The 15,838-nt window shown below is 34.5% G+C and overlaps 1 protein-coding gene across 1 annotated transcript in view; it reads right to left on the bottom strand.

The window, feature by feature from the left end:
- Positions 1 to 13,715, bottom strand: part of tprg1 (tumor protein p63 regulated 1) — a 37,345-nt gene extending 23,630 nt beyond the window's left edge. Inside the window, 4 exon segments of the mRNA NM_001089528.2 lie at positions 5,367 to 5,543; positions 11,554 to 11,645; positions 12,604 to 12,843; positions 13,619 to 13,715. Of these exon segments, the coding sequence (NP_001082997.1) occupies positions 5,367 to 5,543; positions 11,554 to 11,645; positions 12,604 to 12,837 (503 nt within the window). The 5' untranslated portion in view covers positions 12,838 to 12,843; positions 13,619 to 13,715.
- Between the last annotated feature and the right edge of the window lie 2,123 nt (positions 13,716 to 15,838).

The following is a 15,838-nucleotide window of genomic DNA, read 5'->3' as shown; positions in this document are numbered from 1 at the left end:
AAAGCACATTTGAAAACATTGCATACTCCTTCATCCAGCCACTGAATGAACTCTTTTTGCACACCACTAGGGATAAGACTCATTCAAAGCCACCACAAATCTTTTTTCCCTGCAGTTAAGGGAAGTTATCAGTGGCCTGCAGACATCTGGGGTAAACCCTCTCAGCAAACCAAGATATACCTTGGTCTTGATGAAACCACTGCATTGTTTGGCTATACTGTAAATTTGATTACACTGAAAGTGTCTCTAAAATGTATGAATGAATCAATCCAAAACTTTGTCTTACAAAAAAAATAAAAATAAAAATAGTTAACTTGAAAGTTACAGTACATGTCAGAAACAGAGTTTCAAGTCAGGAAGAGAAAAGCTTAGAATTCTCAGAAAGAATTACTTCTGATTCAGTCTTATTCAATGTAATGTCTCAAAAAGTCAACACATAATCAGCACGCTTTTTATAATGCCCTGATTATTGAAAAAGGCTGCAAAGGTTTGTACGAAAGGATGTTTAACATGACAAAATGTTTTAACAAAAAAATAAGTTTTGATTTGCTCTTAATGCATTAAATAATGTTAATCATTTCATGTTTCAAGTATATTTTATACTATTAATATATGAAATTATACAATAAAATAAATAGTTTTCAAACTACTTTAGACATCACAAAATGACATATTCTACAAACAGATATTCAAAACATGTGGACATAAAATATATAGGGTTTTAGCAGTTATAATGTACACTGCTGTGTTTGTGGTCAGTATGATTTATTTATTTATTTTTTTTAAAGATTTTCACATTCAGCAATAAAACAATATCAAATCAAACAGTAAAGGCCTTTTACAGTGAAACAAAAAATTCAAAAACAAGCAAATACTGTTTATGTTTAGCAAACATCCTTGAAAAAAATGTATTCCAGAAACAAATTGAGCAGTGCTGCAGTTTTGAACATATAACCGTAAGAACTGTTTCTTGAGCATCAAATCAGCGTACAAAAAAGTTTTTTTAGTGGATTACTGAAGAGTTGGAGTAGTAGCTAATACTGATTTATTCATTCATAAAAACAATTATATCAGAATCAATACAAGCTGTCTGAGATATCTACAAGATGATACAAAACTTTGCACTGGAGTTCAGATTATATATTTGGAATAAATCAACAATTATTACATTTCTCAGGATAAAAGTCCTGATAAACTTATAATCAAATTAAAGCACAGTGTTAACTTCCAACAGCACAAGAACAGCAGAATGCACTAATGCATGCAATTATAATACAAGGAAGTCCTAATTTATTAATTCAGAAAGTAAGATCATGCTCCATTTTATACACTTGAGCAGTTGCATTCACTCAATTATTCACTGGACTGGTGCTAAATGATGGTGTTAAGTATTGATGTTGATGATGATGGTGTATGTGTGTGTGTGATTCGGCTATCTCACTACAGTACTGTTAGCAAGGTTATGTGCAAAAACATCTGAGGTGAATTACTATGTCCAAATTACTGTAGAGTAAATAAAAGAAAAAAAGTGGAAATGACAGCTTGCATATTAATGTGATTATTATTTAAGTGATATGTTTTGATTTATAATAAGAATTTAAGTGGAGAATTGCATGCACTGATTAAACAAGTGAAGTATGGACAGCTTAAAGGAATAGATCGCCAAAAAATTGTCATCATTTACTCAGCCTTTACTTAACTCAATCATTTATGGGTTTCTTCTGTTAAAATCAAAAGAAGATAATTTGAAGAAAGCTGAAAACCTGTAACCATTGACTTTCATAATATCTGTTTTTGCTGCTGTAGAAGTCAATGGTTACAGGTTTTCCGATTTCTTCAAAATATCTTCAGAATAAAGAAACTCATAAATGTTTGGAATCACTCGATTGTGAGTAAAATTGAGATTTTTGGATGAACTGTGCCTTTAAGCAGGAGATTAAGAGAGAGACAAGAAAAAGTGATGGAAAGAAATTATTGAGCAAAAGACGAAAGGAGAAGAAAAAGCTGCTTTAAAGCATGCCTTATTCCTTCAACACTCTAGGGTGGTTTTCAGTGGCGTTTTATTTATAATTGAATGTAATGCAGGGAGATAAAGTCAGCCCAATACGGCCTGCCTCTCATAAGCACTTCACGCCGCATTACGTTTTATTCATCAAATTAGTTTTACTTGGTTTGGTGTCCCCTGAGCCATCTTTAAAAGGTTTGGATGAAAGGACTACATTAATTTCTACCACTAATCGGTTACACAAGAGCTGTACTGACAGCTCTTCCCTCCTCGTGTTCTAAAGTCTTCTTTACATCCCATTTCCATTCACATAATCCCTCCACACAAAAATTAAGAGAAGAAAAGAGGCTCTGGCCTTCTTCCCCTCCAATACCATTTGTCAAATCCTGCTGCATTGTGGGTATTATCACCCTGTAAAACTGCTAATACGGTTAGGAAAAATGACTCATGGTCTCAGATTTTCATTATTTGTCTGCTTAAGGCTTTAAGCGGCACAGTGAGCAAAGAGAAAAGTACAGAAATGAATGAGAGTCAAAAGCCATTGGCTAAGATATTCCAGAACAAGCTAAATATTTTCATTTGAGGATGTTAGTACTGATTCAAGCAAGCTGGAAAACTTGGATGCTTTAGTGGCAAATTATGAGTTTAGTAACCGAAATATAGTTATTACCATTTTTTCCTCTTTAATATTTTTTGTACAATAACAATATATTGCATAAAACACTAACATAACATAATATACATTGTGATGACTAATAGTGATACAATCAGTTGAAGTCAGAATTATTAGCCTCCCTGTTTATTTTTACCCCAATTTCTGTTTAATGGAGAGACTATTATTTTTAAAACATTTCTAAATATAATAGTTTTATTAACATTTCTAATAACTTATTAAACTTATAACGTATTGGCAAAGACTTATTTCATCTTCGCCATGATGACATTAAATAATATTGTACTATATATTTTTCAATACACTTCTACAGCTTAAAGTGACATTTAAAGGCTTAACTAGGTTAATTAGGAAAACTAGGCAGGTTAAGGTAATTAGGCAACTTATTGTATAACGATGGTTAGTTCTGTAGACTATTGGGAAAAAAATCCTTAGAGACAAATAATTTTGACCTTAAAATGTTTTTTAAAAACTGCTTTTATTCTAGCCACAATAAAACAAATAAGACTTTCTCCACAAGAAAACTGTAAATATGTCCTTACTATTTTAAACATCATGTAGGAAATATATAAAAAAAGAAAAAAAAAATTCAAAGGGGGCTAATAATTATGACTTCAACTGAATGTATACACAAGCATGGGAAAAACATGCCAATAATTTATCATTATTATTATTAATATTAATTACTTATTTTATTGAATGAGACATTCCAAACATGCGATGGGTCATCCTGGCGTGGCAGAGTTGAATACACATCTCTGCCATTTGCTTACAGTAATCATGTGCTTTTCACCATACACAATTCATCTGCTCGTGTTCTTCCTTCATATAACTTTGTCATGTTTGGTGTCATTTGACAGTTTATGACTTCAGCTTTGTAGTGATGAAATCAACAGAGACATTGATTGATTGTATTTCAATATAAAATATATTTACTATCGTTGAGTCATGGCCTGAGGAGAGTATGTTAATGTTCCTCTCCCCCACTTTATCTTCTCAACTTTGCTCTCATGATCAGGTGGTTTTGGGGGTTGGTTTTCACTCATGTTTGACAATGCTTTGCTCAGGGTATAAGGAAAGGTAACTGTTGATCTGGGAGAATGGCTTTTACTCTGCATCTCCCGCACACCGGTGCGTAGCCTCATATGCTAACAAAGGCAGTTTCACTGTCTGCGTTGCTCAGCAGTGCACATGTTACAGCTAATTTCTTTATACAGTTTGTTAGTTTGTTTCATTCTACTGTCTGTATATTTAAACATGTAATTGAATAAACAACTTTGCCTGCTTTAAGTTTTGAGATTCTTTCTCCTTATCAATGATGATAACAACTTTAATGGAGTCAGATTAATTACAATGGAGTCAGATAAATAATGGATTTAAACACGCCATCCTTCAACTGCTTTCTGTTTATGACTATTGGTTCAGAATAGCAGCGTAAGCTTCAAGCCTTACAGATTTACTTTGCTTTTCTCTCAGGACGTTTGAAACAAGCAGACTCTTTTGGCAAAGTGTTTTAGAACTATAATGTGAACAAGACCTGCCTAGAACTAGCATTGTTTTCCTGAAAATAATTTAATATTACAACAATGTTTATAAACCAATCAGAATCTATCAAAGACCCTGTAGCATAAAATCAAAAATACACTGCCATTCAACAGTTTAGGGCTAGTCAGGTTGTTTTAAGTCTCTTATGTATTTTACAAACCCAGTACATAATGTAATAATTTGTAGTGAAATATTAATATATTTTATTACATAGAAATAATTCTTATATGTTAATCTGTGGCTTGAGAAACATTTTCTATTATTATTAGTGTTGAAACGTTTGTACTGCATCATTGTTTTAAAGAAAAACAATAGATTTTTGTTTACATTCACATTTTGGCAATTTAAACACAAAATAATGATTTTTTTTTTCTGCATGTAGACAATATTTTCAACACATAATGGATGAATAAATAAAACTGCACAATATATAATGTTTCAATAGTCGCATCGCAGGATCTGCAACGTCAGTTCTTTAAGGAATTTCCTCTTAAGAATGAAAAATTGATCACATTTTTTTTATTAAAAGCTATTAATCAAGTGTTTTCAAGCAGGTGGCCAGCTAGCTACTATTATTAAGACCACCATGCGGTCAAGATAACCCTGACTTCTCCTTGTGTTTACAGTACTTATGGTTATCACAGGCAGAATGTCCTTATTGAAGCAGAACATGAGTCCATTTCTCATTCTCGACAGGCCCTGCCTGGTTGTCATCTTCACAGACAGCACCTCTCTTCATTCTGTATCTCTCTGCTGCAGACTTTCCTCATATAATGCAATAAAGCATGACATGCAAAAGTTTGGAAAGAATTTGCAATTGATAAACAGAATTGACTACAAGCCAATATGAAGGTATTTCTAAGAAAAATACTTTCTGAGAGTTTTGTATGTAGGAGGCTTCATTACACATGGTAACAGGTGGCACACTAACAACCAGCAGAGCGTAAAAAAATTGTGTGTGTTTGTGTGTTTTTTTTTTTTTGGGTTAAATGTGCACAGTTAAGCAGACACCATGAAAATCAGATGTTAAGATAAAAAATGCTGGCAAATGTAGAACATTTAGAGACTTTTGTTGCATTTGTGAAATGTGACCTTTTCAGCACAGAATAAACTAATGATGAGGAGGGAAAGAGTGTTACTCACTTTAGAAGGGAGCGTGGTGGAAAGCTGAAGGCACCATGACAGATGCGGTCGATGAAGTTGAGTGGAATCTTCTGGATCTGCTCACAGTTCAGCATGACAAAGTCATACTTACAGATGAGGAGGGTGTTTTCTGTGATGAGAACCAGACGCTCTTTCTCATTGTTCCAATGATCCACCCTACACAGGAAAATGGAGACAGTTTGAAAAATGAGAACAATTATTGTACAATTGCACAATATTAGGTCCCACTTATATTGAGTTGCCTTAACTACTACTGAATGCCTTTAAATGAAAAAAAGTGTTCGTATTGTATTGACAACAATTATGAGGCTATTCAGGTGGCATATGGGTAAAGTTAGGGACAAGTTTGGTGGCATGGGTAAGTTTAAGGTATGGGTCAACTGTAATAATTAGAGATGTACTGTAACAACTGTAAATGCAGATGATTTTTTAAAATACACTCATCGGCCACTTTATTAGGTACACTTGTCCAACTGCTTGTTAACAAATTTCTAATAAGCCAATCACATGGCAGCAACTCAATGAATTAAGGCATGTAGACATGCCCAAGACGATATAATGCAGTTCAAACAGAGCATCAGAATGGAAAAGAAAAGCATTTAAATGAGCATTTCAGAAACTGCTGATCTACTGGGATTTTCACGCATAACCATCTCTAGGGTTTACAGAGAATGGTCTGAAAAAGAGAAATGATTCAGTGAGTGGCAGTTCTGTTGGCGCAAATGCCTTGTTGATGCCAGAAATCAGATGAGAATGGCCAGACAACAGATTCAGTTACAACCGAGGTATGCAGAATAGCATCTCTGAACGCACAACACGTCAAACCTTGAGGTTGATGGTTACTTCCACCAGAAAAATGGAGAGGGTGCTCGCTGCAGAGCCATTTGAGCAGAGCTGAGCTCCAGCGAGGGGGAGCATGAGCTCTCGTTCTGCCTCCTGTAAGCTGTTTTAATGCGTACACCAACCCCACCCCTAACCCTACCCCCAGTGACATCACTCGTAGAAGAAGTGCAAAAAAGGTGGAGCTCAAGCTCAAGCTCCCCCTCGCTGGAGCTCAGCTCGCCCAAATGGCTCTGCAGCGAGCACCACTTGGAATAATGTGCCATGTCATAAAGCATCTCAGGATTTTAGGAACTAAAGAATCATCTCAGACAGGTTTCTTGAACATGGCAATATGTTCACTGTATTTAAATGGCCTCCACAGTCACCAGATCTCAGTCCAATAGAGAGCAACTTTTGGATGTGGCGGAATGGGAGATTGGCATCATGGATGTGCAGCAGAGAAATCTGCAAAACTGTGTGATGCTATCATGTCAATAGGGATCAAATTATTTGAGGAATATTTCCAGAATGTTGTTGAATCTATGCCACAAAGGATTAAGGCAGTTTTGAAGGCAAAAGTGGGTCCAACCCCGTACTAGTAAGGTATACCTAATAAAGTAGCCAGTGAGTGTATAATGTAATGTAAAATCATGTATGTGCATAATAATTGCATTTTATCAAATTTAAATGCAGGTACATAATAATTAAGGCCACAATACAAAGTGGTTCATGATTTTTGATGCAGTAAAACATGTGGGTGTCTGAGTTTGAGTCCTAATCTTGTTCTGCTCTTCATGCTAAAGGCACGTTCATACCAAGAATAAGTACAAAGATAACTATAACAGAAACTATTGTCCACATATTCAATCTGTACACATCTCCATTTCATATTTTAAGAGCACTAATTGTTTGTAATGGATAACTACATTGATAAAAGTACGTTAAGCTTGTAAATTTGTTAAGTTTTTTATAATATCAATGGTCCAAAATGAAGTTTTTCTGTGTGGTGTTGTTGTGACATCTGTTCAGCATGTGTTTGTCTGCAGTTAACATTTGAATAGGTGAGGATGTCAGTTTCCAGAAAATAAAGTTGATGAAGAAAATAGAGTTTTTAAAGATGATTGGACAGAGAGGTATGTGTTTATTTAGCTCCGATTCAAAACAAAATTGATGAGAAAGTTGGAGTTGTAAATACTGGAAGCGTCAAACACCACTATGAAGCAACATTTTAGTCAGCTGATGGAATACAGAAAGTGCCACTACCAAGGGCCTACTCACACTATGCTAACCAAACAGTGCCCAGGCCCGTTTCCTGGATCGTTTGAGGAGTGTGAGTGCTCTGAATTAGGCTCAGGTACAGTTCTTGGCTGGCACTGGCCCATGTTGGAAGAGGTGTGCCAGAGCGCGGTTCACTTGGGCTTTGGCACGCCATGCTTATAGTGTGTGCAAAGCGCACCAGAGACGAGAAAACGAGACGTGAGTCTTACGGGACTGTTTCATATGGATTTATTAATCATTCTTACTGTTCAATGAACACAAACTGCCATAGATGCAAGATGCAAGCCCCTCACTGCACGACAGCTGCACCTTTAGCAAACCTCCTAATTCCTGCAGAACAAGGACTTTATTATTGTTTATGAGCATCAAAAGTGGCTGATCTGTTCAACGAATTATTTGACTGGGTGTCACAGCAAATTTAACAACCATACCGATATAACTAAAACAATTTCCACTGTGCTGAGTGAAAGCGCTTACTGAACAGCACATCATCGATGACTTAAGTGTGCCCAGGCCCGAATGTAATGTGAGTGCTGGCTGTCGGGGGAGACGGGAGGGGGGACAATCGTGCTTTGGCCTGGTTCAGGGCAACTGTACATAGTGTGAGCAGGCCCTAACATTAGTCTACTCTGTATTTTGCACCATGTTGCTTTCGGTCTATCTCTTTGGTACACTTAATGGTAAAGTATTTTGTAAATTATCATAATATGGGAGTAATTTCCTTTGTGAAATGGATACTTAAATATGGCATTTTACTCAATTTGTTGTCTTATAATTTCATCTTGTAGTTGAGATAGATCAATCATTTAAGCATCATATTTAACTTTATAAGAATTTTCAGCTGTTAGCTTTTCATGCAAGATTGCTATTCTGCTATCGTTGCCTTCCACTGGTTTGACATTTATGAACTAAGGTGCTGCTATTTTTTATTCTTTTATTTTCATACACTAAATCATTCATTAACATGGGTTTATTTTTCTGGAACATGAGCATCCATTTGTTTCCTACTGGGCCTGAATGCATACCTCTGTTACTACACTAGAACTACCTGTACATTCCCACAAATCTGTCATTCACAGTCTTTTTACAGCTTTATTCAAGCACAAAGTAAAACCAGTTCTTGGACCTTTGTTTATTGAGAGTTTGACAAATGATTGTTGTGTCTACATATTTTCGGTTCTCATTATTCTACAGCTATTCTATTCGACAGGTTACTTGCGGTTTCTTTGTTATTAACTTGTGAAATGTATTAATTCTCAGAGTGTAAATTGTTGCAGTGTCTTTCTGTGAACCTATTTGGAGTGGCTTTACAAAAATGTCTATAAGCATGTGGGTCTTAATAATGAAGGCCTACATATTCTAAAAGCTTCAGCAGTTGCCTTTGGCACAGTTAAAATATGCATGGCCACATTTTTAGATCCCAGATGTAATGTCAAAACAAAGATACGCATTCAGAAAATGTGTAACTGATGCATAAGCCACTTTTCATGGTTGTTTTGTTTTCTCAAAATACCAAACTCATATCTTTTGTAAGTGTTTTGCTCTAATTGACCAATGAGAAAAGCTTGTACAGCAAGATATCGAGAGGCTGTTCATGTTCTCCACTTTTCAAAACGCACTCTCACCAAAGAACTGTGAAACTTACTCAATGATGATGAGGTAAACACACACACAAAGAACTGTATCTAGATCTCTACACTTCTATGTGCAATTTCTTCTTATCCAGAACATTAAATCTGGACAGTTACAGAAACAGCACATGAAAAACATAATACAGCACAAAACTCTTATACACTCTTGTCATTTTAGGTACTTTTTATTGGTTCAGAAACTTCTGAGTAAGCAAATGGAATGATTTCACCTTGGCTGCGTCTGTGGGCCTGGGGATGTTCAGAAAGTGTGAAAGACCACAAACATTTCCACACCACAGACAAACACACACACTAACAGACCCTGTGGCTCTCAGTAGTGCCCTGGGGCTTTTGGATGTGATACTGCAAACATAGTGTTGAAGATGTCCTTGGCGTCACAAGACCCTTTAAACTCAACATACTTCCTTTACCGCTACAGTAAGTTTTCAAAGAGCTCTGCAAACTGGTATAGAGAAGGTTTTTACTCAACAAATAAAACTGTACAATTAAATAGCAAAGAAACGGCAGATAATGGCTTAGAAATGAAAACTGTAAGTAGAAAAAAACAATACTTAAATTTGTGACTTTTAACAAATAAACAACAACAACAAAAAAATTGTCCATTTATATTACAATTTTGTTTTGGAGGCCTGAAAATACAAATTTGAAAACAACACACTTATTGTCTCCTTGGGAAGTACAAAAATATGAATTTGTAAAAAAAAAAAATATATATATGTATATATATATATATATATATATATATATATATATATATATATATATATATATATATATATATATATACATTAGGACATATTTAACGCATAAAAAAAAAAATAACGCAGTTGCCGGAGCGTCCATAGAGGATATATATATTTTATATATATATATATATATATATATATATATATATATATATATATATATATATTTATATATATATATATATATATATATATAAAAGCAGTTTTTAATTTTTTAAAAACATTTTTTAGGGTCAAAATAGCCCCATTAAGCTATATTTTTATTGTTAGCCACAATAAGCTATATTTTTTCTATAGTCTAAAGAACAAATCATGATGATTGACTTGAATGACTTGCCTTATAACCCTAACCTGCCTAGTTAACCTAATTAACCTAGTCAAGCCTTTAAATGTTGCTGTAAGCTGTACACAGTAGAAGTGTCTTGAAAAATATCTAGTCAAATATTATTTACTGTCATCATTGCAAAGATAAAATAAATCAGTTATTAGAAATGAGTCATTAAAAATAATAAAAAATAAACAGGGGGCTAATAATATGTACATATGTAATAATATACATGCGGACTAATAGTTCTGACTTCAAGTATATGAATATAAATTATATTAGTATATTAGTCAATCATTAAGTAGAAGCTGCGACAGATTTGCACTGTAAATGACACATCCAGAAGCTAATTTTTTCAGTATAAAATCACTAAGCTGTATTAAAAGTATATAAAAAACTAAATACTTTTCAGAGAAATTATTGATGCAGTACTTGCAGTATTGACTCTAAACTTAAGATAATATGAGATTAAGAAAACGGACATGCACAATACACCTTTTTGAAAACTTTTCTTTCATAAATTTTACATCTGATATAAAAAGTTCCCAAACACATTTGAAAAAAGGACATACCTTTTATTGCCAAGCGTTTGCTGCATGTTTTTATGTATTTATTCTTTATCATCTCTTTAATGCACTGGTGCAAGCTATTAGTAAATCTGGCCCATAATGTGAAGGTGTGCACAGGTTATCGATTGAAGTGATATGAACCCATTTATAATTAACACACGGCACATAACACTAGTTAATGCTATTTTAACTAAACAATATATTATGCCTTTCAAGTGTCTTTGTTTTGACAGCACAAAAAGGCAAGCCACGGCTAAAGCTATTTCCTACAATGTCTTCCATAATAAATTTATGGCCGTCAGAAAGCATGAATTCAATGAACTTCATCTTTTGTTTCAAGCCTAAGTTCAATCCACAGAGCAGCTCAAGCATTGCTGGAAATATCTGTGTGCATGTGTGTGTGTGTGTGCATATGTGAGTAGCAGTGTGGAGCATGGGAAATATAATATATATATTATTAATTATCAAATAGCAAGGCCTTTGAACTGTTTCCTGAAAGCCTGCTCACAGACACATAGAAGTTGACAATCTGCCATCTCTTTTAGCATGATGTCTTCTAGCAGCCCCATTCTGCTGCCTGTTTATTTCAATATCATTATCTCCAGCACATTTTACTTATTTACACAACACAGTGTGAGATAATGGACTGTGGCCTTGTTTTTGTGATGGGAGACCTGAATGAGATTGCTCTGTGTTGAATGTTGAAAGAAAGAAAGAAAGAAAGAAAAAAGAAAGAAAGAAGGAAAGAAAGAAAAGAAAGAAAAACATATTTACTCTGCCATGAGCCAAATACCCTGGATAGCTCCATCATCTGTAGGATCCACCAGAGTTTTAACATCCTCAATGCCATGGTCCAGTGTTCCAGGCTAAAATGACACAAAATAAAAAAATGTTAACTATAATTCTAAAATGACTTCACAGTACAGTACATTTCCTGGTATCTGTGCATTAGGAGACAATGAAATTACAGAGAAACACTATTTTGGGAAATACGTAATTTGACATGCGGTATAGGTGAATTGAGTAGGCTAAATTGTCCGTAGTGTATGTGTGTGAATAAGTGTGTATGGATGTTTCCCAGTGATGGGTTACAGCTGGAAGGGCATCCACTGTGTAAAACATATGCTTGATAAGTTGGCGGTTCATTCTGCTTTGGCGACCCCAGATTAATAAAAGGTCTTAGCCGAAAAGAGAATGAATAATTTAATATAATATTACAATTATTATGATTTTCATGATGAAAAATGCATTTAATTTTAAAAATGTTAACAGGCATCGTAACCAGCTAGTTAACCTTAGCCTATATAGTTGTCATTAATTATTATTATTTTATAATTAGTTAGAGTGGTGTAAGTACATAGTTCAATCTAAGATGTGGGCCAAAAAAATGTTTTTTCAAAGAGTTAAAGTAATCCTCATTGAATTCGCCCATTTCACCACTTTCACAAAACAAAATGTGGTCTATGAGCTGGCCGACATACACTATTTGTTAATCAAATGACCTCACAGACTGCGGAAATAGAAAACAGGAAGAAATTCAGTGATCTCTGCAAGTGCAGAACAGAAGTGTGACTGAATAGCCTACAAGCAGACAAAAGGCAGCACTGGAAGAGTAAAGAATATCATTACTTGCTTAATGGATGATTGACCATTCATATTTACAAAAGGTGTTGCTTACAGCATTCAACTGTACCAAAGAGCAGCAATAATCGTTGCACCACAGCACTCAACATACAAAAGAAGTGTAGATTATGATAAAAAAAAAAAACACAGCAGAACATCAAATGATTAATCAACTGATACTTAAAGGAGTATGGAGATTACCCTGATGACAAAAAATCTCTTCAGTTTAAACTGTTCTGAAGATGATTTCCATTTAGCTTTGGCCGCCGACACATGTGGAGACGGGTAGGTTTCCACCTTGGCCTCTGTGGAAGGTGCACTGGGTTTCTCTGTTTCATTAGGAGGTTGTTCAGGATTGTTGTCTGGTTCCACAGATTTTTCTGTTTGCTGCTCCAAGTCCACAGACTTGAACGTCTCTTCATCTTTCTTTGACATAGTGACCTAAAAAGATAAGGTCATATGAAAAGCTATCAATGAAGTAATAATGCAGTCATTAAAACACCCAAGCAATAAAAAAATAAACTAATTACAACTAAATGAAGAAGAGAAAACATTGTTTAGCTATTTTCCCAAACAATTATTCTTGAATTGAATAAACATTTTATCTGAATAATCCACACACATACACATTACTGGTGTTTATTTATTTTATTTACTTTTTGTTGAATCCATCAAATCCTCCATCAAAGCTGATTACAAATAGAATGCTACACCTAAACTTAATAAAACAAGTTAAAGTAACCAAAACATCTGTAGTCATAATTTCTTGTCATATATTTTACTGTAGCAACAGTGTACAGTATATTATACAGTAGACAAACGAATCACTCTTATGAGTGGAATCTTTAAATTACTTCATTACTTATAGATGTAACTTAGAGAATAAATCTTTATAAAGTACACTTTTTTTGCAAGAAATGTGGGCTATTAGCCTATATGTTGCCCAACTTGTTTAATGTTAAAATCGGATTCAATCTCATAATTTTACTAAACTTCTGAGGGCAAGAACGTCCTCAGTAGTAGGCTACTAATTATATAGGACTTTCAAGAAAAAGCGCAAACGAATCCATAACGTCAGGCTAATTCTTAATTCCCATCAATAACATGTTGGCTACCACATTCTTCGAAATATAGCCTACTGTACAGTATATAATACCGCTTGAGTTTTAACTAAAGTTAAAATCATAAAAAATGTGGGTAAAACGTAGTATCTTACCAATAGCTGCAGCAATTAAATCAACCTGCTGTGTGTTTACTAGACGGTTGGTCTCCGCGTCAGGTGCACCACACTATTTCCTGCTTCCGCGATGATATGAAGACATGGGCGTTGAACAGAAAATGAAACATCCCCATGACCACTGCACCTGTTTCGCTATATAGGCTACAGAATGATGGCTCAATAGGTGGCATACTGTACATAGTGTGTTCATAGGGTGTGTTCAACAAAAGGCTTTTTAACTAATAATTAATGCAGATGAATTTACAATAATGATTTGTAATGATATGGTAAGAATTTGACAACAAACAGGCAGAACGAATAATAAAATATATCAAACAGAATAGATTAATATATTCGATACAAACATGCAAATTATAACACATTGGACTTATGATTTCAAATTTGGTAAGATGTTTGGCACAGGTGCATTTTGCATTTTCAAATGTACAGTATGCTATAATGATGAAATGAGATGTTTTGGTTTTAGGGTTGAATAGGGTAGGTCATTCTACCAGCAAATAGCAACTGTGCACTTGCAAAACACAAGCCTCTGGAGGTCACATAAAGGATAACGGGGTGCAGAGCTATGGTGATTTTGCAGGTAAACACCAGTGCTGCAACAATCTAAAGCAAGCAATCGGATGAAATTTATTTAAAAATGTGACTTTTTTTTACACATTAAATTACTCATAATGAATCAATTGCAATTGGTTGATTTGCAATAGTTCAGCTTGGGCAGAGCAAGAGCTTGAAATAGGAGTTAAAATCTGTAAGACTTGATCAGCAATCACAACGCCAAGGGTCATACTTGTCTTGGAAGGATTAATTGTTGATTGATTAACTTAACAGTAAGGTATAAGTTATGATGAAACATGCGATGAAGCACTGTCTTGTTTAGATTAAATTGAAGGTGATTCATAAAAATGTCTGTTGTGATCAACTATAGTCAGAATCACTTAAGCAAACTAATAATAATAAAAAAACATAAAAAATACCAACGAATTTTATTGATCATAAAATAACAAATGCTGTTTTATGCTGGCAATTGGCACAAAAATACTGATAATTTTAGTATGTATATAAAACAAATTAGTTTTGAAATCTCTTTATCTCAATATCTAATTCTGGATACTTTGATTAATCAATCAGATTGTGAAAACAATCCCTTTTACCATCCCATCTTTGACATCAATGATGAATATAGCCCAAGCCACCCACATTTCTCCAGCTACACAATGACATACATACAAACATAACTGGCAACTGTATTTTTCTCGACAGCATTTAGGATTTCACACTTACGCTTAATCTTCTGGCAGAGAGGGACATGGGAACAATTTGTCCCGCATGCTTTTCACACACACTAGCCACAGATACATTGTGCAGTTTACTCCTGTTTTACGCTTGTGTTCCACCTTATACGTGTCGCCCCAAAAATACTAATTCAAGCAGCCGATTGTAGCCCTCAAATATTCAGTCAAACAATTATTTGAGTGGGATGTTGAGGTTGCTTTCTTGAGCATTAGAGCCTCCTACAATGCATCAAAAGGTTTCACCATTCACGTGTCATTTTCCATTCCTGCTAATCGCTTTTGACGTGACATGCTTCGTGGCCACACGCCGCTCTTTAACTGGCCTGTTAGAAAAAGCTATTCAGCCTGCTGGATAGAAATTGAAGACACAAAATAAATAAATAAAGAAAATCTGTAGAGTAAAAATTCTCTTTAAAAAGCATATTAACCATGTACTTGTGAGAGAGACAATTTGTAATGTTTATTTTACACCCCCACATGGTACAATAAGATTCTATTTTCAGATGCATCATTTAAGTAAATACACTCGGGAGCAAACACAAAGCAGCTTTCGCATTCAGCTCAAGTCCAGATTGCTTTCTCACAAACTCTTTAAAGCTTGCAAACTAAATATTGTGTCAGTAATTATCTTATTATTCTAATATAAAAGAACCAGGATCTTTTAAAGGTGATGGCTTTCTAGGAACACAACTGATAATGCATGGTTCTTACAGATGAGATTTAATCTGTGTCCAAAATTACATACTCTCCTTGTACTTACTTTACATAATATACAACTAAAAGTCTAAGTAATATAGCATGAATAAAAAATGTATGTACTAAGTTTGTACATCTTTTATTCACAAATCTTTTCCTGTGGCTGTTTTGTGGAATACTAAAATGTCTACTTTTGTAAATGTACACA

Source organism: Danio rerio, chromosome 6, assembly GCF_049306965.1.
Source record: "Danio rerio strain Tuebingen ecotype United States chromosome 6, GRCz12tu, whole genome shotgun sequence".
Classification (NCBI taxonomy): domain Eukaryota; kingdom Metazoa; phylum Chordata; class Actinopteri; order Cypriniformes; family Danionidae; genus Danio; species Danio rerio.
This window is presented reverse-complemented; position numbering and strand designations above follow the sequence as displayed.